The sequence below is a fragment of the Hyaena hyaena genome, unplaced genomic scaffold, assembly GCF_003009895.1.
Source record: "Hyaena hyaena isolate Hyena2069 unplaced genomic scaffold, ASM300989v1 scaffold_5, whole genome shotgun sequence".
NCBI classification, from domain to species: domain Eukaryota; kingdom Metazoa; phylum Chordata; class Mammalia; order Carnivora; family Hyaenidae; genus Hyaena; species Hyaena hyaena.
In genome coordinates this window covers 4,349,407-4,377,215 of record NW_024080637.1, presented here as the reverse complement: position 1 = coordinate 4,377,215, position 27,809 = coordinate 4,349,407, and the positions used below count along the sequence as shown (strand labels likewise).

Genomic DNA, 27,809 nt, shown 5'->3' with positions numbered 1-27,809 from the left:
CAAAAACCTAACACTGCCACTGGCCCCCCAGCCCCTCCCATGCTCTGTTCCGGTCGTCATTCCTTCTCATAAGTGTAGCCACCATTACAACACAACTTGTATGTGTCTTGGTAAACTGAAGCATGCATTTCTATTCGTGCAAGAATAGGCATGGGGCTGCCAGTCACAGGCACACCCTGGACTTTAATAGATGCCGCCAGATGGTTTTCCCTGTGATTTTTTTACAAGTATATATTGTGGAATTATTTGAAACCTGGGCTAGAAGGAGGTTCCATCAAAGAGGATTCTATCTGCTTTACCAGTGATCTGGGAAGGCTACTAAGTTGATACCACGTTACATTAAATTGGGTTTCTTTTGGACCACACACAGCCGTGGGGATCTGAACTGCCGGGGGTGGGGGTGGGGGTGGCGCATGTGGATCAGCTTACGGTAATCATTTTATTTTTTTCCTTCACGCAGCACCAGGGTCAAAAATGGACAATTTTCGGCTCACTGGGGTTTATGCTTTGTCCTTTTTTTGTCATCCAAAAGAAGTAACACTTTTATTTTGTTCATTTTCACAAGAGGCCTATTTGCATAGGAGTATAGAAAGACACTCTGTTGTCTTTTTCTTCTCAAAACTTTCCATTTTCGTGTGCACTCTCCTTAACTAAACATCCTGTGCTACTCAAACAAGTACCGCAAAGAGCCATTAATGGACCCAGCATCTCCCTTTGTGCTTTCACCGCATGTGCATTATGTACAGATTACTCAAAATAATCTTCTTTGGACTGTTTTCTTCACAGCATAATCCTCACATCTATAGTGACTCCTCATGGGCAGTACGTGATTGCATGAAAACAGTTCTCAGCCCCATATTCAGGGCTCCCCTTTAACTCTTTTATTCACTTCAACTTGTCTTCCTCTCCCTTACTTTTTCTTTCCTTTTTTTTTTTTTTTTTTGCTATACTCCAAATTAAGTCTACCCACTTCTCAAGGCACGGTTTTTGATTTTATGCCAACTCTGTGCTTTCTCGTGTCATTAAATCATCAGAAATTTCTTTTTGTCGCCTGTTGTCACATTTATTTTTGAAAAAAAATTATGATGTTCATAACACTTGGGTTCTAGCCTTTTGTAACAAATTTATAAGAATACAAAACAGCATTTTTAACTGTAGGCAGAGTCTTACTCATTCTATGTGGACATAATCCTTTGAGGTCCTGACTTTATCCAGGAGTCTCCTATTATAAGCTGACTTGGGGCAGGCCCTGGGGTACAGTGTCTGTCCTCTGCATCGCATGCAGTCAGAACAGAGGCCGCAGGGGTTCGGAGCTCAGTAAAAACCCTCAGGCCTAGAGTAGCTCTGGAATTCACCCTCCAGGGCTCCTGGTTCCTGCAAATACATGGATGGTTTCTTTTTACATCAGTTCTGTGATACTTTAATACATTTTCCAAAAATGTATTCTTTACTTGCCTTAGTCCAGAGAATTATTCATGATGTCAAACCTACCAGAGAGTCACTGAAGTTGGATTTATTCTTCTATTCCTTCCCTTAACAGCTTTGTTGGGGTATTTCCAGGGTGCCCAACACTGTACCAGGTTGCAGAAAAACAGAGCAAAATACCAAATGGTCTCTGATCACACAGTGCTCACCATGTATCACTGGAGGCACACACATATCCCACAAATTAGAATGTAAAGGACGCTACAATTTTTTTAGATAAGGAAATCAATGAAGAGAACTAACACTTACTGAGCACACTAACAAGATACTTTATATGCATTGACAAAAGGACCCTGGAAAATAGGTAGTATTATTCCCATTTGCATATGAAAGTCCATAAATTTCCTAGGATTATGGGATTAGTATACAGTGCTCCTAGGCCCCAGGATGGCTTAACTCTAAAGCCTAATATGGAATGTGGTCACTCAGTTGCTGTTTTCATGTCATGGAATCAGAAAGGAGTGAGGAATCACCTCCCTGGAGAGCAGGGAAGAGGAGGATGGACTGGAGTAAGGGAGGCCTCAGAGGAAGTGACTTTTGAGACAGATCTTGAAGGATGCCTAGGACATCAGGAAGTAGAGGATTCCAAACAGAGATCAGGCAAAATTAGAAGGGCACTTAAATATGTGACTTGGGAAATACAGAATACAGCAGACTATGGAGGGATGTGGCCAACTAGTCCAAAGGTGGATTTTAAGGGGCCCTGGGCTCATCTTATGACCACTGTGTTTTTATTCTTCTCATAACTGATTTGTAACATGTGAAATGTCAGTGGTTTGCCGTGATTTACTGGGCTGGACATGTTTTGTATAGCCGGTATCTTCTTTTTCTCTCCCTGACAACATCCCTTTCCTTTTGCTTGGGAAATCCATCAACCTGAGTTACATAGTTTTGGTAGAATTGACTCTGCCCCCAGCTCCAGGGGTGAGTTTATGACACAGGCTGGGCCACCCACAGCATCATATCTCCCATTCATGATGGCTGGTTCATCGATGACATGTGGCCCAATCAGAACCAGGAAGACCCAAATGTGGGGCTTTTCTCAGAACTGTTGAGAGAAAGTTACAATTTCTAGTGTTCCCCTGGGGTTCCCAAGATGATAGGGGATAAGCCTGTTAATGCTGGAAGCCATCTTACCTCCATCAGGGTAGGGTTTGTCTGAAAGTGGACCCAAGCCAGAGGGTGAAGAGCCAGGAGTACAAGAAGTACTACTGAGTCTTTGTGTTCCTGTATACTTAGATCCAGCCATGGCCAGACTTTCCTCAAGGTGAGCTTTTTTTTTTTTTTTCTTAATACAGTATGATGTGATCATGGTTACCTATAATCAAGAGTCTTGACTCACAGGAAGGAAAATACAACCTAAGTAAAGGCAACTAATGAGATCATACTATATCAACAGTGTGTCAATTATTTTGGCCTCCAAAATCCAACAGGAGCTGGTAGATATACGAGGAATGAAGTAAGTATTTGCTGAGTACCTAGTATGTGACATACTGTCAGACGTGGCCCTCACAAAACTCCTGTGAGGTCCACAGTATGATCCCTTTTTCTGAATGAAGGAACAGAACTTCAGGAACATGAAGTTATTTCTTACATAGTGGGTAAGATTTGAACTCTGGTCTACTTCTAAATCCAATGCTCTTTCCACGACCCCATACCTGTGTCACTACAGCGAGTTACCTAGTACCTAACAGATGTTCGATAAATGTTTATAAAATAATCTACAATCTTGGACATGCACACCTTTAAAATCATTCGGTGATGGTGAAGAGAACCAGGAAGAACACGACTTACAGTGGCCTAAGGAGCGCCTGGCCAGCTTCGGGTCATGGGGGCGAGGCTTCATCTGGACAGCGTCGCTCACAGTGTCCTGCTTCCCGGGCAGCGTCCCCCCATTGCCTCTGTGGACCTCCGTCACCTTGTTTCTTCCCAGCATCCCTCCAAAGGCAGCCCCCTAAACACATGCAATAGGGAGGGTACTGGTGAACCTGGATTTATCTTGCTCTGTTTTTCAGATTCCTGCCGTCCTTTATTCATTCATTACTCACGGATAGCAAGGATTTATTATTGGACCAAACACAGCCTCCCTAGACTAAGTTTCACAAGGATGCATATGATATCTTTTGCTCATCTGTGAATGGCCATGGAATGCCCAGCACGGAGGCAGCCCCCCAGGAGGCAGCCCGCATGTAACACAGCACTAATATTCTTCATGTATTTAATCTCACCTCATCGCCATGACACCCCATTAGGAAAATATCACTAGTCCATGTGATGGAGAGTTTCAGAAGGTTAAATCACTGGGCTCTGGTCTCACAGCTAGTCATGTACCAGGGCAGGAGTTGAGCTCAGAGCTCTGTGCTCCTGGCCACCAAGGGATGCTGTGTTCCTTCTGCCATGACATTTCATCTTTCCACCTGTCATTCTTCCGTTCCTCTTCACTTCCTTTCATCCTTCCTCCCTCCAGCATTTGTCAACACTAATGCTGAGTTCTGGAGACAGAGACAGGGGGCACGTGGCCTATGCGCCGATCATGGAGACAGTACACATGAACAATTAAGTACAGTGTGGTGAGCACTACTTACAGTTGTATTATTCACAGAGACGGAAGTAGAGAAGGGGAGGTCCATTCTCTAGGCTGGGAGACAGGGTGGGGGAAGACTTCTAAACCATGTCTTATTAAAGGGGATTTTAAAATGTAAGTAAGAGATCGACTGAGGGGATAAAGAGATACCTGGTACACAAATCAGCATGAGCAAAGCCACAGGTGGCCAGAAGAGGGGAAAAAAGCTGAGACGTGGAAGATGTGACAGAATGAGGCTGAGTGATGCAGGGTCTTGCAGGAAAGGCCGACCGTGGGCTTCACGGAGCCTCAGGCTGCAACCTGGGCAGATGTGCGTTTCAGAAGGGTCTGGATGGATTACCAGGAAGAGGCCCTGGAAGGACCAAGGAGAATTACAGCATTTCTGGCCATTTAGGAGAGGAGATTACGGTCCTTGCAGCTGCACGTGGATGGGAGGGTTGACCAGGACACTATCTCTGAGTAATTGGGACACAGCTGAAGTACTTAAGAGACATTAAGTATGGGATCTCTCGAGGTCTTGGTAGGACCTGGACAAACAGAGAATACAAGGAGGGGCAGCTTTTTAAGTTACCCAGCAGAGAACAAAGTTTTTAATGGGGAAAAATGACAAGGAAGAAAGTCAGTTTCACACACCTGCCAAACTGCCTTCCTTCACTGGCCCCTAATACAGTGGGGCGGGGCTTCCTGCGGGCTGTCCTGGGGAGTGCTTCCAGGCTCCACTGGCGTCACAATGGATTCTGTTTCTACTGACTTAGCATTTACATCTGACCCCAATCAGCACTGCCCAGCTACACCACCCACCACATTTATCTAACACAATCCAAGTACTTTTTATTCTCAAACTCAAATCTACTCTCTGAAAGCAGGAATGTGTCCCTTTAGTGGTAGCCTGACCCCGCCCCCCCCATACCTGGTTTTGCTCTTTCATGGTCACTATGACTAACCGTCCTCCCCTACTGCCTTTTGCATGCTCCTGATTAACCCCTTCCTGATCGCAGCCTCATCCCCCACTTACGGCCTTGCCCTCCCTCTGGCCTCAACATGCAATGTCTAACTCTGGTCCCAGTCTTTCATAATTAGTGACTTATTTCTTCCCTGAATTATGGTGTTTTGTGACACCCTATAAACAAACACACAACCTGGCCAGCCTGGCCTCTGGGCCGACACACTGCTTCAGGCCCACAACCCCGACAGCCTGTTGGATTCACCCAAGTCCTGCAGATGGAATGGAAACAATCTGAGGTCATAAGATAGGCTCATCTCAAATAGGCTCCTAGAATGTTCTGAGCAGTATTAGCAGCCCTGGTGGTATCAACTGGTGAAGCCTCTGACCACTCCAGCTGTTTCCAAGGGGACAGTGTCAATTGGATACAAAGAGACACAAGTGTGTGGTATTTGCTAGTAGGTAATAATTAACAATACATTTCATTTTTATGGCAGCTTAGGGTTTACAAAGCACTTTCACGTACATTACTTCTTTTTATCTTCACTAACGAGACAGAATCAAGATGGGACTGGAAATAACTGGGTACAGGTTATTTCTTTTTCTTTTACAGATGAGATGGCCGAGCTGAGAAGAAGTTGTTCTAAGCAGCGCCTCTGAACACATGCCCTAACGAGGCCCTTCCTCCAGGCTCGTTCTTTTGCAGGGCACAGCACCCGAATGGCCATCTCTTTATGTTTGCCCCCAGAGCACCTTGCTGAATTCACACTAGACCCAGCCCACCTCCTAAGGTCTGCTTCATGGCTACTGAGTGGAAAATCCAAGGCTAGAGCTCTGTGTTACTGTCACGTTCATTTCATTGATAAAACACCCAACACCCCCTGCATCTTGTGACTCTGGACAGCTGCTGTCACAGCCTCTGAAAGGTCCCTCCATGAACTGCTCCTAGAACATTCCTGAACTGCTCTGTTTGGCCCGGAACCCTAGCAGACTCGTACCTTGAAAAGATGGCTTGAATGTAGACCCCTTTCTCGTTTTTGAGGTTCCAATTCACACAGCTCCTTTCCTTCATCTTTCCTTTCTTCATCCTCATGTGTAGGGCTTAGATGTGAAGAGATACGAGGGAAAAAGTGAGGTTCAGAGGTTTAGAACATAGTGTACCACCCAAACCTTAATGAAACGAATAGAAAAAATGAATGTAAACAGACATGAATAATCCCTCTTCTCTCCCCAACTTCTTCTAAGATGAGGATCAGGTCACCCATTAGATCATCTCATTGAATTTCTATCTGCTCCAATCAATGCCAGAACAAATCCCTGCTTGAAATCTCCCTAGGAACTCCCTATCGCCTATAGGATAAAACAGAAGCCCACTATGATCTTGCCACAATCTTTCTTTCCAACCGGGTCTCCCTCTGCTCCTTTCCTCCACTTTTGTCCTAGATTCTCACATTTCCCAAACATACCATCCTAGTTCAAGCAATTCTGCCTTTTTTCTTTCTAAGTTTACTTTTTGGGGCGCCTGGGTGGCTCAGTCGGTTAAGCGTCTGACTTCGGCTCAGGTCATGATCACACGGTTCATGGGTTTGAGCCCCGCATTGGGCTCTGTGCTGACTGCCAGCTCATAGCCTGGAGCCTGCTTCAGACTCTGTATCTCCCTCTTTCTCTTACCCCTGCCCACCCCTCTCTCTCTCTCTCTCTCTCTCTCTCTCAGAAATAAATAAAACATGAAAAAAATAAGTTTACTTATTTATTTTGGGGAGAGGGGCAGAGAGAAGATCCCAGGCAGGCTCTGTGAAGTCAACACAGAGCCTGACAGAGGGCTTGATCTCATGACTGTGAGATCATGACCTGAACTGAAGAGTCAGACACGTAGCTGACTGAGCCACCCAGGTGCCCTGCAACTCTCCCTGTTTAATTATCATTTCCCTTGTCAGACATGCCTTCCTCATCTATTGCTGGAAAACATAACAGCCTTCTTAATTTTTCTGAATCTGCTTCCCTCTGAGAATCCTTTCCTGATTCTCCCAGTCCTACCTTCTTATCTGCTGCCCCAATAATTTGTCCTTCCATCTCATAGTATGATGCACTGTCTATGAATCTGCCGCCAGCTCCTTCACTCTGCCTTGCAAACTAGCAATCAAGTTATAAGGAGGCAGAGTTCTGTTATTTCTGTGCCCCAGCGTGAACACTGTGTAACCCATGGCAGCAACAGCACAGTCCTGGCACAGAGTGCTACTCAGCTAGTATTCCCTAAGGAAATGAATGACTGCCGTGCACAAGTACACAGACAGCAGGTGCACGGAGGGAGCGTAAGAGAGGATGCATGGACAGCATCATGAAAAACCTAAGGACCAAGGACAGAATGCTGGAGAATGCCAACACAGAAGAGAGCTTCTGTTTCTGGAATAGTGAACTAGATTTATGGCCACATTTATATGGAAGGTGGAAGGAGAGGAGCCCTCAAAGAAAATCAGAAGGGGGGCATTAAGGGAGGAAAAGCACCAGAGAGAGCACTGTTCTGAATGACAATGGAAAGAGTTGTAAGGGGTTTCATTCATTCATCTAATAACTAAGCACTCATGCCCACCATTAAGGCCATATGCTAGTTCTGGGCTTGCCGGGAGCTGTGATTGAGGGTTGGGTGCTAATCCCCACTTATACTAAAAGTCTAAGATTAACCTCTGTAAAAAATCAAATTGTATCATTTATAAATGAAAGGTCACAATGCCAATCTCCATGGTTACCATGAGAATGAAATGTGATAAAAATGCTGAAAGCCTGGCACTGTTCAGAGAACATAATGGACCCTCAATAATTGTTGGTGTACTTTTCTTCACAGAAGTATTTGCTATGTTAGAAGTACCCAATTCTCATGTTCTTATTGCATACTGCTGATATTTCTCCTACAGCATTGCCTGCCTTGTTGATATTTATGTCCTTTGTAATCTATCTTCCTGTCCCTCAGGTCCTTTTCTGGTACCTTCTACACAATTGGATCTCCACTCATGATTATTGAATTAAATTCAATACTGTCACTTCTAGGAATACTATGAGGGAATAGGGTACATTATCCCTGCCTTGAAACTCTTATAATTCCCCCTCATCTATATACAGCATAAAGTCCGAATGTGTGCCATACAACAGTGACCACTGTCCATGTGTGGCTCTTGGGCATTTGAAATGTATCTGGTCCAAAATAAACTATAAGTATAAAATATACCTTGGCATGAATAAAAGACTATAAAATACTTCAGCAAGAGTTATTACATTGATTACACGTTGAAATGATATTATAGTATACTGGGATAAATGAAATATATTCATTTCACCTGTTTCTTTTTACTTTTTAACATATGGCTTCTAGAAAACTCTTAAATGACATCTGTGGTTTGCCTTATAGTTCTATTGCACGGGGCTGGTCTAAATGGTAAAATAGGAAGGGCAGGCCCTCTTGGATCCTACTCTGTACACTCCCCGGGCTTTGCCTCGTCTGTGCTCATGCTGCACCTTACGCTCGGGCATGATCCTTGTTTGTGGATTCCTGGACCGGCCTCACTGTTGAGCACTGTCTTTGCTCATACTTTTCCTTCTGACTGGAACGTACTTTCTGACATTTTCACCCGGCCAGCTCCTACAGGTCTTCCAAGAATAAACCGAGCTGTCGACTCTTCAAGAAAGCACACCCAGAGCCTCATTTCTGTGCTTCTACAACCTCTTAGCAGTGATTATATTATATCGTAAAGTCCTACTTATGTGGTCATCTGCCTCCAAATAGCCCCTGCCCACTAACCATTCTGGCCTCCACTCTCATCTTGAGCCAAAGGCAGAGAATATATTCTATTCATTTTTGTACCTCAGAATCTAACGGCATCTGACCAGAGGAAAAGCTCAATAAACATTGAATGAATCATTTGACATGTGCTTACCAAGTGCCCAGCACCAAGCTAGACGCTAGAGGGGAATTATGGGGGGTAAGAACTGAGGCAGGTAGGCCAGAACTCAAGGAGGAAGATGAAACAGATTACCCCTATGATCCACTGCTTGTGTTTTTAGCCTCAGCCAGAAAATTTTGATACTTCTTCAGAGCTCACTGACCATGTTTCCTCTAATATATTAAAAATAACTCAGGGTAAGAGTGATAGACATAGACTCTGAAGAGATGGGTAAGAGGTGGGTAATGCCCTTGCCAAGACCGTGCTCTGAACCTATAGGTAAAAGAGGTTTTAGGAATACCAAGAACAAGGAAACATGGGCCCTCCTCACAAGGAGCTCATAGGCAAGGAGGATGTAGGGAGCAGAGGGTGTGGATGAACTGGCATGTCAGCAAACAAACGACACACAGTGATGTCACTGCAAACTTGTGTACGTTCCAGGGAAGGGACTGGCTACTTCTCTCTGAAGGAGAAGAATAAGGAAGACCTCTTACAGGAGGGGATGTTTGATGGTCAGTCAATACTTGCCAGATCATTAAGTTGGGGACCAAAGGCATAGAGACTTGAACAGCACACTGTATTTTGGAAACCAAGGTCTTTGAGAGTCACATGACCATTTTGTGCCTATTTGGTGACTCCCACAATCCAGGAGCCCCTCAGGGTAGTGGTCACTGTCCCACCACTGCTACAGTCCCAGCAGTTAGCAAGTGGCTGGCACACGTTGGGGTCTCAGTAAATGTCTGGTGATGAGTTTGGTGTGGGCTAGACCAAGGCAGGAGGGAAAGGCTGGGCAGGAGCCCTGAGCACCTTCTTTGCACCAGGCACCTTGTGGGGCCCTAGGGAGGCTCATCCGGGCCAGTCTCTGGAAGCACAGCTGGCCCATCAAGGAAAACTAGTTCAGTCATCAAAGGGTCAGTGGTTGCATTAATGCTGTTACATTTGAAGATAAAACTCACCTAGATTCTTGATGGACACCACTCTTCCAAGGCTGAAAGTGAAAAGGAAAATGGTCATTTTCCTCAATCAATCCAAACCATGCCTTTGTTGTCTGGTTACAGACCATTAGACACTTGACCAAAAGATGAGGTGAGGTCTGAGGAGAGAGCAAAGGTGGACACAGACAACGGTAACTTCCAGGAACTACGAGAGGAAAACACAACAATCCCAAAGTTATGGCAGAAGAAATGGGTAACTTGACTTAGAAGAACTAATTGTCCTCTGCATGCTTTTCTAGGAAGCCATCTGTAGAAGAAAGACTTTTGAGGAAAGCCATTTGAGGAAATATGCACTTAATGATACTGGAGTAGTGTTTCTGTGGGCAAAAGTGGTAACCTGAGTGTAAAAGCCATGCTGGGAACTCTCTCTTGCTGGTCATGCACCCCTTGATCCAATGTCAGCTCTCATATGATCTAGACTCGGCTCTGTTAAAATTATGTCCCAGTGACCACAACATAGCTCATTTATTCAGCTGCCACCAAGTCTGATTCATTCATTATTTTGAATCTACACAAGAATACTGACGAAAACAGAAGATATCTAAGGCTTAAAAATGCTGCCCCTAAGACCAGCCTCATAGCTCATTTACCCTCCTTGGAGGTGAGCCCCACAGCCTTCATTCAGGAACTGCTAGTTTTTATTTTCTATAGAATTCTAACAAACTGGATGGCAGCACAGGTAAAATGACAAGTCAGATGGACCTCTGCTACATTACTCACAGGTTGTTTAATCTCTCTGAGCCCAAGGTTCTCACCTGTGAAATGGAAGCAGAGATACCAGCTGGGCGGGGAACACTGAGGATTAAGTGCTCCCATATTTGCACAAGTGCCTGACACCCAGCAAGGACGTGGCACATGCTTTTCCACACACAAGACTCCCTTCTAGACACAAAGGTATTGACAAAGGAATCCTCACTGTCCAAAAGGAGAAAACAGTTACAGCAAACACCCTTGCGGTGGCTGGGCGTGAAGGGATCTAGCTCTGAACCCCTCACAAGGGCCCAAGAGCGTCTCATCAAAAAGAGTGTGAACTGTGTCCACTCAGTTCCATTATGTTCCGGAGGATTCCACGTCATCAAGAAAAGGTGAAATCAGATTTCACATACCCAGTTAAGAATACTGAGATGAATGCAGTGGGGTGGTACAGTTGGTTAAGCACCAACTCTTGATCTCAGCTCACATCATGATCTCATGGTTCGTGAGTTTGAGCCCCGTATCGGGCTCTGCAGTGATGGTGTGGAGCCTGCTTGGGATTCTGTCGCTCATTCTCTCTTTACCTTCCCTGCTTGTGCTTGCTCTTTCGCTCTCTCAAAATAAATAAATTAAAAAAAAAAATACTGAGTGAACACAATCCATGCCTGCAAGTTAAGATTGAAAACTTAAAAATACTTTGAAGCTTTCTAAAATTTGACTGGGATAAACCCTAGTTCTTTACAGAGTTTACCTGTGCAAAAAAGTTTATCACTGGGAGATGCCGCCAGATCACTGAAGCTCATTTTTGTTTTGTTTTTGGGCGCTTTTAAAAAGTTAGGATGTTTCTACCCTTATGAATAAGAAAAATAATCATTTATAGTTTTCTAACTGTAAAATGTAGCCACCAATGAACAGTCCTTTCCAGTTAAGTGTAAGAACACAAGCAGAAAGATGTAAGATTCGACTAAATGAAACCAGTGAGAAGACAGTCAACTTTAATTGACCCCCTTACAACATGAGGTTAGCACCTACCGTGTGCCAGGCACTTACCTACTCTGAGTTCTGCCAGTGATGACGAATCCCCTTATTTACTGAGCATCTACTACAGAAGAGATGGTAACCACAAGGCATATACTTCCTGCTCTCACAGACAGTACACATTTCACAGCAGACAAAACCTGGGCTCATAACTCCAACAGATGTAGGCACTGGCTATTAAACCGTTCACCTGAATTTACCTTACTCTCAGTCCTACAATGACCCCAAATACGAGCACTTTTTAAAAAATTTTTTAAATGATTATTTATCTTTGAGAGAGACAGAGAGCGAGTTGGGGAGGGGCAGAGACAAAAGGAGACAGAGAATCTGAAGCAGGCTCCAAGCTCTGAGCTGCCAGCACAGAGCCCCACGCGGGGCTTGAACTCATGAACCGTGAGATCATGACCCGAGTCGAAGTTGAATGCTTAACCAACTGAGCCACCCAGGTGCCCCTGGGTACTTCTATTATCTCTGTTTTCCAGGTGAAGAAATGGAGGTTCAAGATCACATGGCCAGGAGCTGGGATTGAGGCCAGCAGTGACTCTGCCTGAACCCGAATCAAGCTGTTCCAAAGTGGCACCTAGCACTGTGTCCACCAGGAGCCAGGAAATGTGCCTTCAAAGTGTTTTCTCATGAAAACACAGATATGCAAATCTGGCTTGTGCCACAGCACTCCTCTCTCCGAAGGGACAGTTATTAAAGGCCAGTTGGTGCTGGCCGCCACAGATAAGGGGCCAGGAATGGATTGGGACCAGCTTCTCTCCTCCTTCCACATTCTCTGTCTTTGTTATTACAGACCTTAGGCTACAGAATCTCAACAGCTGGAGTCTTAGAAAACTCTCAGGAATCGGGGGGGAAAAACTCAAAGCAAAGGCTTTTCTCCTCGCTTGTAAAACAAACCAATTTACAATCAATTCTGTATACCTGCTGTCGTTATAAAGTTCATAAAAAGAGCAAACGATACCTTTCGGAGTTCTTCAATTTCGACTTCATAAGTTGCTAAAATAAACATGAGAAAAATTGTATCAAAGGCAGGTTATTCACCCATTCCGTACAGCACCCAGGATTCAAGCAATTATGCAAGGCTGCCAAGTTCAGTTTTCTCAGCCTTCAGAACAGGATCTGTGTGAGGCTTTGTCTACATGGTTTGGGAAACTCTCGGGTCACTGACCAGGGCTTTAATCTCTGTGGGGATTTCCAGGATGGAATCCATGGTCAGTGAAAACATTTGAAGCAATTTCCAGTTTCCTGTTTTGGTAAATAGATGTACACCCCAAGCTTAAGGAGATAGCACTGAAATTTAGTGGCAGCAACCAGAAGGGGAACTTGGAAGGGAAAAGAAAGGAAAAAAGCCCACTGTCTCCCCCCCACCCCCCGCCCAAAAAAAAAAGGCCTAAATCCAACTTCAACAAAATGAACTCCAAAGCACACTTAGAAGTGTTTTACTCTAGGACTATTTTGTTTCCTTAGTACCTCTTTTTAGTTTTGAAAAAATTTTATTATTTACTTTTGAGAGAATGAGATAGAGTGTACTAGCAGGGGAGGGGCAGAGAGAGAGGGAGACACAGAATCTGAAACAGGCTCCAGGCTCTGAGCTGTCATGTGGGTCTTGATCTCACACACTGTGAGATCAGGACCTGAGCTGAAGTTGGACACCTGACAGACTAAGCCACCCAGGTACCTCTTCTTAGTACCTGTTGAAAAGAGACCAGCCACCAACTAAGGCTTGAATTCCTTTTGACTGTTTGAGAAATCTGTGGAATGTATTGAGTGACGGGATGCCAACCTTAATGATTAGCAAACGCAAGTAGTGGCAAGAATGTGGCTTCAGAGTCTAGTCCTGCCACTCCCCCCGTGGGAGTGCAGACAAATTCCTTCATTTCCTTGTGTCTCAGGGTGCTCATCTGCGAAAGGCAGTCAATTGGGACCCACCTTACACGGTTAATGGGGAGGTTCAAGGAGATGATGTAAGAAATGGAGCACCTAGCAGAGCACCAGACATTGTATAGAAAGTGATGGGGTTTTTGACAAAATTGCTTCTTTGAGTTTTCTTTCTTGAGATGTCATCTATAAAAGTTTTCCCCCTATTGCTAATGAATACATGGGCCTAATAAGTAGGACTCTCCCTGTTTCTCTCTTCTTTCTTGCTGCTAGGCTCCTGAAGCTTTAGTTTAAAAAACTGACCCAACAATATGTTGCATTACTAAGCCATTATTATTTTACACGGGCAGTCCACGGGTAAAAGAAAGGAAATCCTAGGCTTTCTTTTGGGACTGCCTGCAAGTGACTATTGACACGAAGATGTAAGATTCTCAATGCATGATTAATACTGTGCGCTTTAACATGAGTAACTGTACACTTTTATTTTTTTACTGATTTTTGAATCAAAATGTGTTACACCTGGCTATTGCTTGCTTTAAAACTTAGTTTAGCTATTAATACATTGTAATCATATTTGCTTACAATGCAATTTACTCCATACCCATTCCAAGTATGGATTTCTTTTCCAATTTTAAAAATGTTAAGTTCCCTCCCCTGATTTATTTACCAGTTTTTGTTTTTCAAAGAATTCATAACTCCTGATCTTTTTGCTTCTCATTGCCACCGTGGAGAGGGGAGATATTACTAGTCTGTCTTCGAAATGGGGAAACCAAGGCTCAGAGGAATCTCACTTGCCTAGGCTAGGACACAAAAATACACACGGAGTAAATAATGGATTCATAATCTGATGGTGCTTTTTAAGAAAGTGGAGGTCTTCCAATGGCAAGTTTTGCCATCACAACTTGCTCCCAAGGTAGAAATATAAAGGACAAAGGACTGAACCCCACAAGGCTAGGGAGGGACAAGGACATAATAGGAAGATGTAGCCCACGGCACTGGAGCCCTCTCTCTCTCCACTGAAGAGCTTTATCCCAGCTGGGGAAAAAGGACACCTATCAGAAGATGGTCCTTGTCACTCACCAACTGCTAGTACCATAATATGACCACAGCCTTTGGCTGTTTCTCCACGTACTAATAACTCTCTGTGTGACCTATGGAAAACTAGGAGGTGAGAGCACTATTACTAATAATATAGATGTAAGAAACAGCAGCAGCTCATATTTTTTACACTTACAGATAGCAGGCAGTATGCTAAGTGTGTGAATGCATGATTTTATTTCATACAATGATCACTAGTGATACTCCCATTTCACTGATGAGGAAGCAGATGCCCAAGAGTGAAACAACTTGCCCAATGTCACTCAGTTAGCAAACGGCTTTCAAACAAACTTCCTTCCAGCCATGAATCATTCATTTACTGTATTTTTTAAAATATAATTTATTGTCAAATTGGTTTCCATATGTCACCCAGTGTTCATCCCAACAAGGGGCCTCCTCAATGCCCATCAGTGGGGGATGGACATGAATCATTCATTTAAATGGAATATTGTGCACAAGGATGGGTAGAACTCTGATTAATGTTATCTTCAAGGGTTTCTAGTACCCTTCAGGAAGCACAGTCCAAATGGCTGGTTTAAATGACCTCTGAGGACAATTCTGCAGAGCTCCTAGAACAGCTTAAATCTTGCTTACCCAAGTCCTATATCAAAAGGCAGAGCTTCAGAAAAGGCATCTGTGCTGAGCTATGAACCCCTGAGGGGATGGTCTTTGTCTTCCTGGCATTGTGCAAGGGACAAAGTCATACAGGGGTGACAGTGAAGGCTAATCACCTCATCCTTTCTCTTCTTCTCCTCCCTCCCTCTCCTCCTCTCCTTCAGAAAGGTATCATTGAGATTCCTCATCCTTCATGGGCAGGGAATGAAAGAAAGAGCCAGTGTGAGTACATCTTCGTAGAAGATAAGAGACCACTCCTGAGGGGATTTTTTTTTTTTTTTACCTATGGATATCTAATTGCTCCAACACCCTTTCCTCCATTAAATTCCCTTTTGCAATTTTAAATTTTTTTTTCAAAGAAAGAAAGAAGGAAAAAAAAGAAAGGAGAGAATGAAAAACAAAAGAAAAGAAAGAGAAAGAAAAAGATCAGTTCCTTTGCTGTTCTATATACATTATAGAATAATCTTGTCAATTTATACAAAAGATACTGCTTGGAGGCTTACAGGAATTACATTAAACCTGTCTATGAATCTGGGGAGAATGTTTTTTCTATATGGAGTTTTCCAATCCATAAACATGGTATATCTCTCCCATTGATGTAGGTTCTCTTTGAATTATTTCATCAATAATTTCTAGTTTTCAAAATTTAAGTCTTGTAACATCTTGTTAAATTCAAGTCTAAGTATTTCTCTTTCTTGAGCAACCGTAAATGTTATGTTATTTTCCAATTTTATTGTGTCCATTGCTACTATATAGAAATAGGATTTTTTTTAGTGTCCATTTTGTATCCCGTAACCTTGTTGAACTCATTTACCAGTTCTAAGAATTTTTTTTTTTGTAAATTCCCTGGGATTTCCTACCTAGACAATCCTGCCATCAAATAAGGACAGTGTAACTCTTTGATTTATGTACTTTTTATTTCCTTTTCTTGACTTATTGCATTGGCTACATCTAGCACAATGTTGAATAGGTGTGGTTAAGAGTAGACATCCTTGCCTTGTTGCCAATCTTAGGGAGAAGGTATTCAGCATTTCTCCATTAAGTATCATGTTAGCTGTAGGCTTTTTTGCAAATGTTCTTTTTTTTCCAAGTTGAGTAAGTCCATCTCTATTCCTATTTTTCTGAGGGAAAAATTATAATGAGTGTTGAATCTGTCAAATGCTTTTTATGCATAGATTGAGATAATTGGGATTTTCTTCTTTAGCCTGTCAATAAGGATTTAATTATTGATTTTTGAATATTGAACTAGATTTGCATCCCTGGAGTAAAGAGTCTGTCAATAAGGATTTAATTATTGATTTTTTAAATATTGAACTAGATCTGCATCCCTGGAGTAAACAGCATTTGGTCATGGTATGATTCTATTACATATCTTGCTGAATTCTCTTTTCTAGTATTTTGCTAAGGATTTTTATGACTACACTCATAAATGATGTAATCCGCAGTATTCTTCTTGTGCACAGTCTCTGCCTAGGTTTGGTATCAGGATAACACCAGCTTCTTAAAATGAATCAGCAAGTGTTTCCTCCTCTTCCATTCCTTCCTCTTCTTGGAAACACTGTGTAGAATTTGTGTTAATTTTAAACATTTGGTAGAATTCGCCAGTGAAAACTCCCTAGACTTTGAGATAGTCTTTTTTGGGAGCTTAATTTTGTATTTGTTAATTTATTAAACATTTTTAATTCCAGTATTATTAACAGTGTTATAGCTTTTGGGGAAGTTTTAAAATTATGAATTCAATGTCTTTAGCAGTCACAGGGCTATTCAAATGATATACTGAGTGCCTTGAGGTAATTTGAGCTTTTTATAGAATTGTTCCTTCTTCAAGCTGTCAAATTTAGATGTGTAGAACTGTTCACAATATCCTCTTATCGTCCCTTTGATATCTGCAGGGTTTGTAATGATATCTGTTTCATTCTTGATATTGTTCGTTTGTGTCTTCTTTCTCTGTTTCTTTGTTACTCTTGCTAGACGTCTGTCAATTTTATTGGTCTTTTCAAAGATCAAGCTTTTGCTTTCATTGATTTTCTCTATTGCTTTTCTGTTTTCAATTTCATTTATTTCTGTTCTTAATCTTTCATTCATTCCCCTTACTTTAGATTTTTTTCTTTTTCTGTGTTTTTGAGGTAAGATCTTACATTTAAGGATTTTTCTATTTATTTTTAGTGTTAACATTTAGTGCTATTAATTTCTCCTCTGCATTCCTTAGGCTGTGTCCCACAGATTTTTATATATTTTCATTTTCATTCAGTTCGATATATATTTCGATTTTCCCTTGAGACTTTCTGACCCATGGATTACTTAGAAATGTGTGATTTTGTTTCTAAGTGTTTAGAGAGTTTTCTGTTATCTTTTGGTTATTGATTTCTAGTTTGATTAAATTGTGGTTGGAAAATACACTGATTTCAAGTTTTCAAAATGTTTTTAGGTCTTATGGCCTAGAATATGGTCTATCTTTGTGTGTGTGTGTGTGTGTGTGTGTGTGTGTGTGTGTGTGTGTGTATACATACATATGTATATGGGTGCTTGTAAAGTATATGTATTCTGCTCTTGCTGTATATTCTATAGCAATTGATTAGATCTTGTTGCCTGGTAGTGTGGGTGAATTCTTCTGTATCCTTAATGATTTTCTGAGTAGAAATTCTGTAAATGTGGAGAGAGAGGTACTAAAGTCTCAAACCATAAGTCTGTTTGTCTATTTCTTCTTTCAGTTTCTGCTTCATATGTATTACAGCTCTGGAGCTTGGTGAACACACATTGAGGATTGTTATGTCTCCTTGATGGATTTGACCCTTCTCTTATTACATAATGTCTCTGTATCTCTCATAATTTTCTTTGCTCTGAAGTTTACTTTATTGGTTATTAATATAGCCACACCTACATTCTTTAGATTAAATTTACATCTGCCAATCCCTCTCTTTTCATTGGCATATTTAGGCAATTTACATTTAATTAATGCAACTATTGATATGTTAGGGCTTAAGTCAGCCTTTTAGTTTTTTATTTTCTATTTTCTGTTTATTCTGTTTTTTGCTCTTCTGATATTTCCTGTTTTCTTATGGGTTATTTGAACATCTTGAGAATTATTTTTTATTTATCTGTAGTGTTTTTTAAATTATATCTCACCATGTACCTTTTTTAGTGGTTGCTCTATGCATTGCACTATATGTACACATAACTTATCACAGTCACTGGTTTGGACATTTTATCAGTTCATGTAAAGTATAGGAAACTTATTTCCTTTTATATCCCTTAACCCTTTCCTTATAATGGTCTTACATATTTCTTTTATATACATTATAGAACTACATCAGATAATGTTAAGAGTTTTTGCTTCAACCAGCAAAAATAATTTAGAAAATTCAAAAGAAGAAAAGTGTCACACTTACTCACATATGTATTCTTTTCCCTTATTCTTTCTCCTGAACTGATGGTCCAAGGTTCTTCCTTTTATCATTTCTTTTCTGTTGAGAAAGCTTCCTTTAGTGATTCTTTCAGGACAGGTCTATTGCAGCAAATTTTCTTGGTTTTCCTTCATTTGAGAATGTCTTGGTTTCCCCTTCAGTCTTGAAGGATATTTTCACTGGTAATAGGATTCTAGATTGATAGTTCTTTTCTTCTTGTATTTGAAAACTGTTGTGCCACTTCCTTCTGGCTTTCATGGTTTCTGATGAGAAATTCAGTCATTCAAATTGTTTTTCACCTATAGGTAATATATCATTTCTTTTCTGCTTTCAAAAGATTTACTTTTTATTTTTAGAAATTAGATTATGTTTTTGTGTGAACTGGGTTTATCCTGTTTGGGGTTTTCTTGGCTTCTTCAATCTTTTGTGTCTTTCACCAAATTTGGGAAGTTTAAGAGTACCATTTATTCAAGTACTTTTTCAGTACCATCCTTTCCCCATTCTCTCCAGTACTACAATTTAAGTAGCAGTCCACACAGGACCTTGAATCTCTGTTCATCCCCCCCAACCCCCCACCATCTCTTTTCTCCATGTTGTTTAGATTGAGTGATTTCTACCATTTCTTTCAAGTTCATGAATTTGACTCCTGAGCCCATCCGGTGAGCTTTTTGTTTATATTTTATTGTATTCTTCTCTTCCAAAGCTTCTTTTTTCTTTATATCTTCCGTTTCTTTGCAGAGACATTCTATTTCTTCCAAAAATAGAGTAAAACTCTATTTTTTTGTTTCAATCATGTTCATAATTACTGAAATATTTTATAAATACTTTTATTTATAAAAGTTTGTTTATTTATCTTGAGGAGGAAAGAGACGGAGGGGAGAGGCAGAGAAAGAGGGAGAGAGAGAGAATCCCAAGAAGGCTCCACGCTTTCATCACAGAGCCTGCAGTGGGACTTGATGCCATGAACCATGAGATCATGATTTGAGCCAAAATCAAGACTTGGTCACTGACCACACTGAGCCACACAGGTGCCCCGACACTGAAGTATTTTTATAACAGTTGCATTAAAGTCTCCATCAAAACATTCTACTACTTCATTTGTCTCAATGTTGGCATCTACTGACCATCTCTCCTCATTCAAGTTAAGACTTTCCTGGCTCTTGGTATGAGGACTAATTTTCTATCGAAACCTAGACATTGTAAGTATTATGTTATGAGACTCTGGATATGATTTAAAGCTTCTGTTTTAGTTGTTTTCTTGCTTCTGTTTTAGTTGGTTTTTCCTGGTGGCAGAAATCGGGGTGACCTTTTTCTGTCAGGTGAGGGTATACATCTAGGCTCCCCAGTTCTTGGCCTCCTGGTAATGCAGGCATAGGAAAGGCTCTCCACTACTGCTGGGTAGGACTGGGAACTCCAGTTCTGCACTCTGCTGCTGCTGCTGCTGCTGGAAATTGTAGGAGTGCTTGCTATTGCTCCCCATTTGCCCCTTACTGCTGGGTGATGGTGAAAGATCTGACTCTCCTCTAGGTCTTCTGCGACACCATCCCAGCAGGGAAAAGAAAGGGCACTTTGTTACTGCTTGCTGGGTGGGAGACTGGAATACAAGCCTCCCACGTGGTCCTCACAGACCTCCACTGTAGGTGAAGCTTTTTTTTTTTTTTTTTTTTTTAACTCCTGGCAGGGTTAGAAGTCCCAGCTTCTGACCTGATTTACTCTGACACCACCTCAGCGGAACTGTTGGGGTGTATAATTACAGCCTCATGAGGGTGGGTGTCTAGGCTCCCCATTCAGCATTGGCTGGTGGGACAGAGCCACAGTGTTTTCTTCGATGTTTGGCTGGAGAGGACTGTTATTGTGCAGAGGCATTCTGTTTTTTTCTAGGCTTTCCCTTTTCTGGTCCTTGGCTAACCTGAATAGGCTTTTTCTGGAGATCTTTCCGTTGTGCCCATTGGCGTTTCTGGATTGCCAGCTTCTTCACCTGCAAGTCTGGGATATAGAAGACCAAAAGAAAACCCAAGGAACTCACCACCTATTCTTCCTTGGGTCTTTAGGTTTCTAGCTGGTCTACTTTCTTATTTCTACCTTTTCAGTCTTCCGGTTTTCTTATGTTTGTTTTTACATATAATATCTGACAGTTTTAGTTGTACTTAGCAGGAGAAAGAGGGAAAAGTATCTATGTCCATCTTTTCAGAAACAAAATTCCACTTGACTTTAAATGTATTGTTTTACCAAACTCTCAGAACAACTCAACACAGGAGATAATTACGCCCATTTTACAGATGAAGGCACTAAGGTTCAAACAGTAAGTGGTATAAAGATGATAGAAAAAAAATGGGGAAAGAGTCAAATAAGGAAGTACAAGTGGAGGTAAAAGAGCTCATCTCCCCTGCCTCCTCCTCCTCCCCCTGCACCCCCCCCCGCCTTTTTTTTCCCTATAGGGTAACTTCATCTTGGCTCTTTAAAGAGGAACAGGGAAAAGGGTGGGGGCATGTAACAAGATGCTTTTGATCCCAGGCCGTAGTTCCTCAGCTTCTCAGCCCTGGCAGGTTTATTCCTACCTCCCAGCAGGATGTTCTCTCTGGCAAGGGACACCCTCACCACCCTCACCTGTCTCCCGCCTTTCTCCCCTTCTGCTATCCTGGGCTCTGTTACTCTCAACTGCATCAGTGACTTATTTTCTGAGCCCTTTCTCTTTCAGTCACAAACACCTGCTTCTTTGTGAAGTACACAAAGAGAGTCTCGAGTTACTGGTTCCTTCTTTAGGTACCTCAGTTGATGTCCCCTGGCAGGCCCACCTTGAACACGTGTGGCCTGGGGAGAACAAAGGCAGGCCACTGGTCCAGCTTCCCATTTTCAATTTTCAGCTTCACTCTTCCTGACAAGGGGCCTTGCACAGGTCCAAAGCACACCCACACCACCCCGCATGAACTGCTGTCTCTGCAGCCCAGTCTGTCCTGAGACTTAGAGAAGAGGCCCAAGCAGGGCCTCAGACAGCCACTTGGGAGGGAGGCATTCTGAAAGTCTTATATATCCAGAGACAGAATGTATAGGCTCTGACTGGAGCATCTAAATGGCCTTGTGAGCCCTTGCAGAAAGGCATGCAGTTGGGATTTAGTCCAAATGGAGCCCATAGCCTTTCTATTCAAAGCCTGGTTTACAGACCAGCAGCATCAGCACCACCATGGAACTTGTTAAAAATGAAGACTCTCGGGGCGCCTGGGTGGCTTAGTCGGTTAAGTGTCTGATTTTCGCTTAGGTCATGATCTCGCGGTTCGTAGGTTCGAGCCCCGCGTCGGGCTCTTTGCTGACAGCCAGCTCAGAGCCTGGAGCCTATTTCAGAGTCTGTGTCTCCTTCTCTCTCTGACCCTCCCTGCTCACGCTCTCTCCCTCTCTTCTAGAAATAAATAAAAATATTAAAAAAAAAAATGAAGACTCTCAGGTCCAACCCCAGAGCTTCCAAAACAGGATATGTTAAATAAGATCCTCAGGTGATGCATATTTTAAATGTTATAATTCGAGAAGCCATAGGCTGATGCAGGTGCCCAGACACCACAAGAATGGAAAAGGAGTTGCTTTTTTATGGCTAGTATTTTACAAGCTTATGGGAGAATCTCAACTTTGCCCAGTCTAAAAGTAAAAGAGAGTGAGCTTTTCCAACAGTTCTTCAACGCTTTGTTTCCTGGGGAGGGGAGGGAAATTTCAATGGATCCTAACTCCTACCCCACAAACCTCCTCTGTATGTACCCTCAGGCAAATGATTTCTCCCAGACCCTTGGGTTTTTTCTCCATACAGTAAAAAGGCTGAATCAGATAATCTCTCTTTAACCCTCCCTCCAGGGAAGGAAAACATTCTTGAATGAGAAGCAGCATAACACTGAAAAAAGCATGCATCTTACAGGCAGTCTGAGCCTCTTTCACATTATAGCTCTACCATATATTTCTTGTGTGACCCTATACAACTTAACCTCTCTAGTCCTCAGTTTGCTGTCTCAAAAAGTGGGCTAATAAAACTGCTGTCTTGGCAGGGATGTACACAGAGAGCCCAGAGAACACAGAAAACTACAGAACCGTGGCCCACAGTATAGGTTCAGTAATAGTAGTGTTTATTTCAACACAAATATTTATGTCTTTTATAGAGAATTGGCTGATCCTATAGGCAGAACAGACACAGAAGCTTGTAGAAATGTTCTGAGTTCCTGCTTGTTCATTTTCTTACCTGACAGGGTCTCTTTGTTCCTAGAAAGGTCTGAGCTTTGTCGGCAATACCAGAGGCTGGAAGACTTAGCTCTGAGCCAGTGGTCAGATCCATTAAATGAATTCTCTGCTCCTATTCAGACTAAACACAGGGACCTAATTCTCATAGTCTGTTATCTCCCTCTCCACACACGGAGTTACCAAGAGAGTTCAAGAAAGACACCACAAGAAGAGAGACGAAGTTTCTATAGGAGGAAAAGGAAGAAAAATGAATTGCCATATCTTGATTTTCCCTCCCACATATCTACAGAAGGCAAGGCATCTAAGTAAATTGGAGAAGGAGAGAATAGAAGGGGTAGAGAGAAGGCAGCACTAGGAGTTGTGAGATAGTATTGATGCCCAACTGATTTATTTATAGTTTTGAGACACCAGACAAGGGGGCGGGGGAAGAAATGAGATGGTAGAGCAGCATGGCTGTGAATTTTTAAACTTAGAGTTAGCTAGAGGGAAAATACCATTTTTGCCACATTTTCATTCCATACAGGGTTACAATATTAATTGGCTTAGGAGACTTACAATCAGCAATTTCTTTTGCGGTGCACAGGTTAATGGAGTTGCCAGAGTGTTTCAGATATGAAATTGTTGCCTCATAATTATGTGGTTCTTCAAATTCAGCACTAAGAAGCATGGGGAAAAAAGGTTACTTAAAATAAAACATTGCTTTAAACATTTGAAAACTTTTTCTATTTTTTCTTCATTAGAGAAGTAATATGTCTGACAAATATGATGATTTAAACATATGTAGAAGGCATACCATCCTTACTCTAAACATATGGGAATTCTGAAAAAATGTAACAATGCAAAGAATTATATGAAGAACACATAACTCATCTAGAAATCAATAAAGTCTCCAGGTGCCACATATAGAGAAGAAAGTCACAACTAAAGATGTAAGTGAGAATTCATGCAAAGGGAAACTGAAACAGATAAGGAAAGATCTTAAATGACTGGGTGGCTGAGGATTTACTTTCTGAGTCAGAAGTGAAGTCCGAGACAGGCTTCATCTGAATGGGAGGCTAGATCCAAGCTATCAGCATTAAGTTCAGAGTCACAAAATACCATTTCATCTGTAAAACAAATTGTAAAAAACATGTGTGCCCTTTCCCATGGAATAGCAGGGAAGCTTGGTATCTGGCTATGATGACAGGAGCTAAGAGAGTCACTCATGAGAAACTGGAAACCTGAAAACCTAGCACCAAGTACAGGTGGGGTTCTAAATGCATAGTGTGTATTTCAGAGAGACCCAGAGACTAAAGAGTGCATGAAACCCAACCTTCTCTTGTAAGGCAAATCTGAAATCGTTTCATAAAGATGTCTACACAACCCAAGGCACCTATGATCTCCAAAGGAAATAATTCCCATGTAAAACATGCTTATAGAAAATAAAATAAAATAAAATAAAAATGGATACCACACAAAGAAATGAGCTACCACAGATAGTCAGAAGATATAACAGAATGACGGAAATAACCGGATGACATGTAAGTGGTTTTAAACTAAGTATGTTTTAAATGTTCAAAGAAATAAAGGAATAAAAGCCATTAGGTTAAAACAAACAAACAAACAAAAACCCAGATAAAAACAAAACAGAAGAGTGTGAAAAAAAACATATAGATTTAGGGACAGGAGAAAGGAGTTCTATAAATCATAAACACAGGTCTTGAAATAAATGATGTAGATGTTGAAAAGTAGACCAGACACAGCCTAAGAAAGAACTGGGGAATTGGATCTAGAGAAGTCATTCAGAATATAGCACTGAGAGATGAAATGAAAAAATATTAAGAGAAGTTAGCAGTGGGGAAGATAGAATGAGAAGTTTCAAAATATAAAGACTAGGGATTCTAAAAGGGAAAGAGAAAAAGGATGAAGAAAAGGAGTCAGTATTCACACGATAATAGCTAAGACTTCTAAAATTAAGACAGACACAAATTCTGCTATTGAAGCAGCTTCAATGGTAACAAATAATGATAAATCCACACTTACACAGTTTGTAGTAAGTTAGCATAAGTCAAAGGAAAAAAGAAAAATGTAAAAGCTGTGTGAGAGAAAATATAGATTACCAAGGAGCAGCAACAGACTTCTTTCTAGCAGCAGTAAGTGGTGGAGATTGTGGATAATGTCTTAAGTATGTGGAGGAAAAATATGAGTATCAAATTATCTTCTGGCTAAATTGTCATTAAAAGTGAGGGAGAAACAAAGATCTTTTCAGAATACCAGTACACACATTTAGTGCTCATAGATCCTTGCTAAAACACATCAAAACATTCAAAGAAATTGAAGTAGTAATGAAGTAGATATAGCAAACAATGGTGGGGGAGTAGCTAGAAAAGATGGCAGAGCAGGAGAACCCTTAGCGCACTTCGTCCCACAGACATAGTGAGATAACAACTACATCTATGGAACTAAATGAAAATGACCTCAAGACTGGCAGAACACACCTTCCATGGTGAATTGTACAGAAGACAAATGGAAAAGGGTAAGGGGGTAGAGGTATAGTTGAGAAGCAAATTCCAAGCAAAACTAACCAAACATGAGAGGGACACCACAAGCATGAACAAACAGGGTCAGACGTGACCCCCGGCACCCCAGGCACTATGGGTCTGCACTGGGAAGATGAGTCTCCACAACATCTGGTTTTGAATACCAATGGGGCTTAACCCCAGGAGCTTTTAAAACCAGGAGGCTTAACTGTGGGAGAATTAGAGGGTGAAAGGAAACTGAGTCTTCTCAATTAAAGAGCCAGCATAATAAATAACTTGGCTGAGACAAAGCACAAGAGCAGCTGTATGAAAGGGGCCTGGGGTGCACATCAAGTTTTATTTACTGATCTCAGAACATGTGCTGGCAGGGCAGGAATCTTCAGGAGATTTCTCAAGGAATGAAAGCAGCGGTGGGTGCCATTTCTCTTCCGCTCCCACACTAGATGGCCAGATACTTGTAGGAGCCAGCTCTAAAACTCTCCAACTTGCTAGCAACACATGCCCCACCCAAACCACCCACCTCAGCAGGTGTCCCTTCAAAGCAGCTCCTGCCTGGCCATACCCTGCATGTAGCCTCAGCAGAACTCAGTTATCACTCCAAAGTGACTCCTGCCCTAGGGAGAAGGGGAGATAACCTTAAACACTAGCACACCCATAGTTCAAGTACTGGCTGTTCAGGAAGTGGGTCCTGCTGTTGGGTGAGCCTACAACTGTGGCAGAGAGGCTAACTACAGACATCCAGTCTGAATGCTGATCTTACCCACTTAGGAGTCCCCCATAGCCCCAGAAAGACCTCTCAACAACTCAGGACCAAACACTGCCCAGTGTGCTCACAGTAGGGAAAACAGGTTATTGCAGCCAGCTGGTCTGAAGGCAATCACAGCTCAGACACAGCAGTAAGGCACACACAGCCCACACAGGAGACATGCCTGGAGTGCCTGGTTCCAGTAACTAGGAAGAATTGTGCTACAGGACACAACATGATCTCTCTAAACAAGGACACTACTTTAAAGACCAGGAAATGTAGCTGACCTCCATAATACACAGAAATAAACACAGAGAGTTAGACAAAATGAAGAGACAGAGGGCTATGTCCCAAATAAAAGACTAAGACAAAATTATAGCAAAAGAGCTAAATGAAACTGAAATAAACAATATGTCTGATAAAGAATTCAAAGTAATGGTCATATAGACACTCACTAGACTTCAGGAAAGAGGATAATCTCAGTGAAAACTTCAACAAAGAAAGAAAAACTATAAAAAAGGAACCAGTCAGAGATGAAGCATTCAATAACTAAAAAATACAAATTCACAAGAGGGAATCAACAACAGATTAGAGGATGCTGAAGAACAGATCAGCTATCTAGAAGGCAGGGTGATAGAAAGTACTCAAGCTGAACAGCAAAAAGTAAACAAACAAGTAGACAGATAAATAAAGGTTAAGGAAACTCAGAGATATAATGTAACACAATAACATTCACATTATAGGGGTCTTAGGAGAAGAGAGAGAAAAGGAGGCAGACAATTTATTTGAAGAAATTATAGCTGAAAACTTCCTAAATCTGAGGAAGGAGACAGAAATCCAGATCAGGAAGGCAAAGAGAGCCGCTGGCAAAATTAACCTAAGGAGGTCCATTACAAGATACATAATTAAAGTGGCAAAACATAATGATAAAAAGAGAGAATTTTAAAGGCAGGAAGAGAAAAGAGTTACATACAAGAGAAACTCCATAAGGCTATCTGTTGATTCTCTAGCAGAAGTTTTGCAGGTCAAAGGGAATGGCATGATGTATCAAAGTACTGAGAAAAAAGAAAAAAACAACTTGCAACCAAGAATAATCTACTTAGCAAGATTATTATTCAGAATAGGAGAGATAAAATATTTCTCAAACAAAAGTTAAAGGGGTTCATCACCACTAAACCAGATTTATATGAAGTGTTAAAGGGAATGTTGTGAGTGGAAAGAAAGGCCATAACTAGCAGAAATTCATTAAAGCAAAAAATTTCAGAAGTAAAAGTCAACATTTAGTAAAGATAGATTAATCACTGATAAAGCTAATGTGGAGGTTAAAACACAAAAGTAGTACAATCACTTATATTTACAAATATCAGTTGAGAAATACACAAAGTAAAAAGATGTAAAATAATATATCAAAAAATGTGTAGTGGGAAGTAAAAAATTTAGTGCCTTTAGAATGTGTTCAAACTTAAGTGACCATTAACTTTATAAAGACTGCTATACACGTAAGATGCTACATGAGAACCTAAAGAGAAGCACAAATAAAGAACCTGTAATAGAGACAAAAAAATAAAAATAAAAAGAAAGGAAGACAAGTATAATACTAAAGAAAGACATCAAGCCACAAGAGAAAACAGCAAGAGAAAAGAATAAAGAATTACAAAA

The 27,809-nt window shown here is 41.5% G+C and overlaps 1 protein-coding gene across 1 annotated transcript in view; it reads right to left on the bottom strand.

The window, feature by feature from the left end:
- FYB2 (FYN binding protein 2) overlaps window positions 1-27,809 on the bottom strand; it is a 94,714-nt gene that overhangs the window by 33,490 nt on the left and 33,415 nt on the right. The window contains 5 exon segments of the mRNA XM_039238088.1: window positions 3,280-3,423; window positions 5,995-6,113; window positions 8,942-8,966; window positions 12,598-12,672; window positions 23,442-23,542. Of these exon segments, the coding sequence (XP_039094019.1) occupies window positions 3,280-3,423; window positions 5,995-6,113; window positions 8,942-8,966; window positions 12,598-12,672; window positions 23,442-23,542 (464 nt within the window).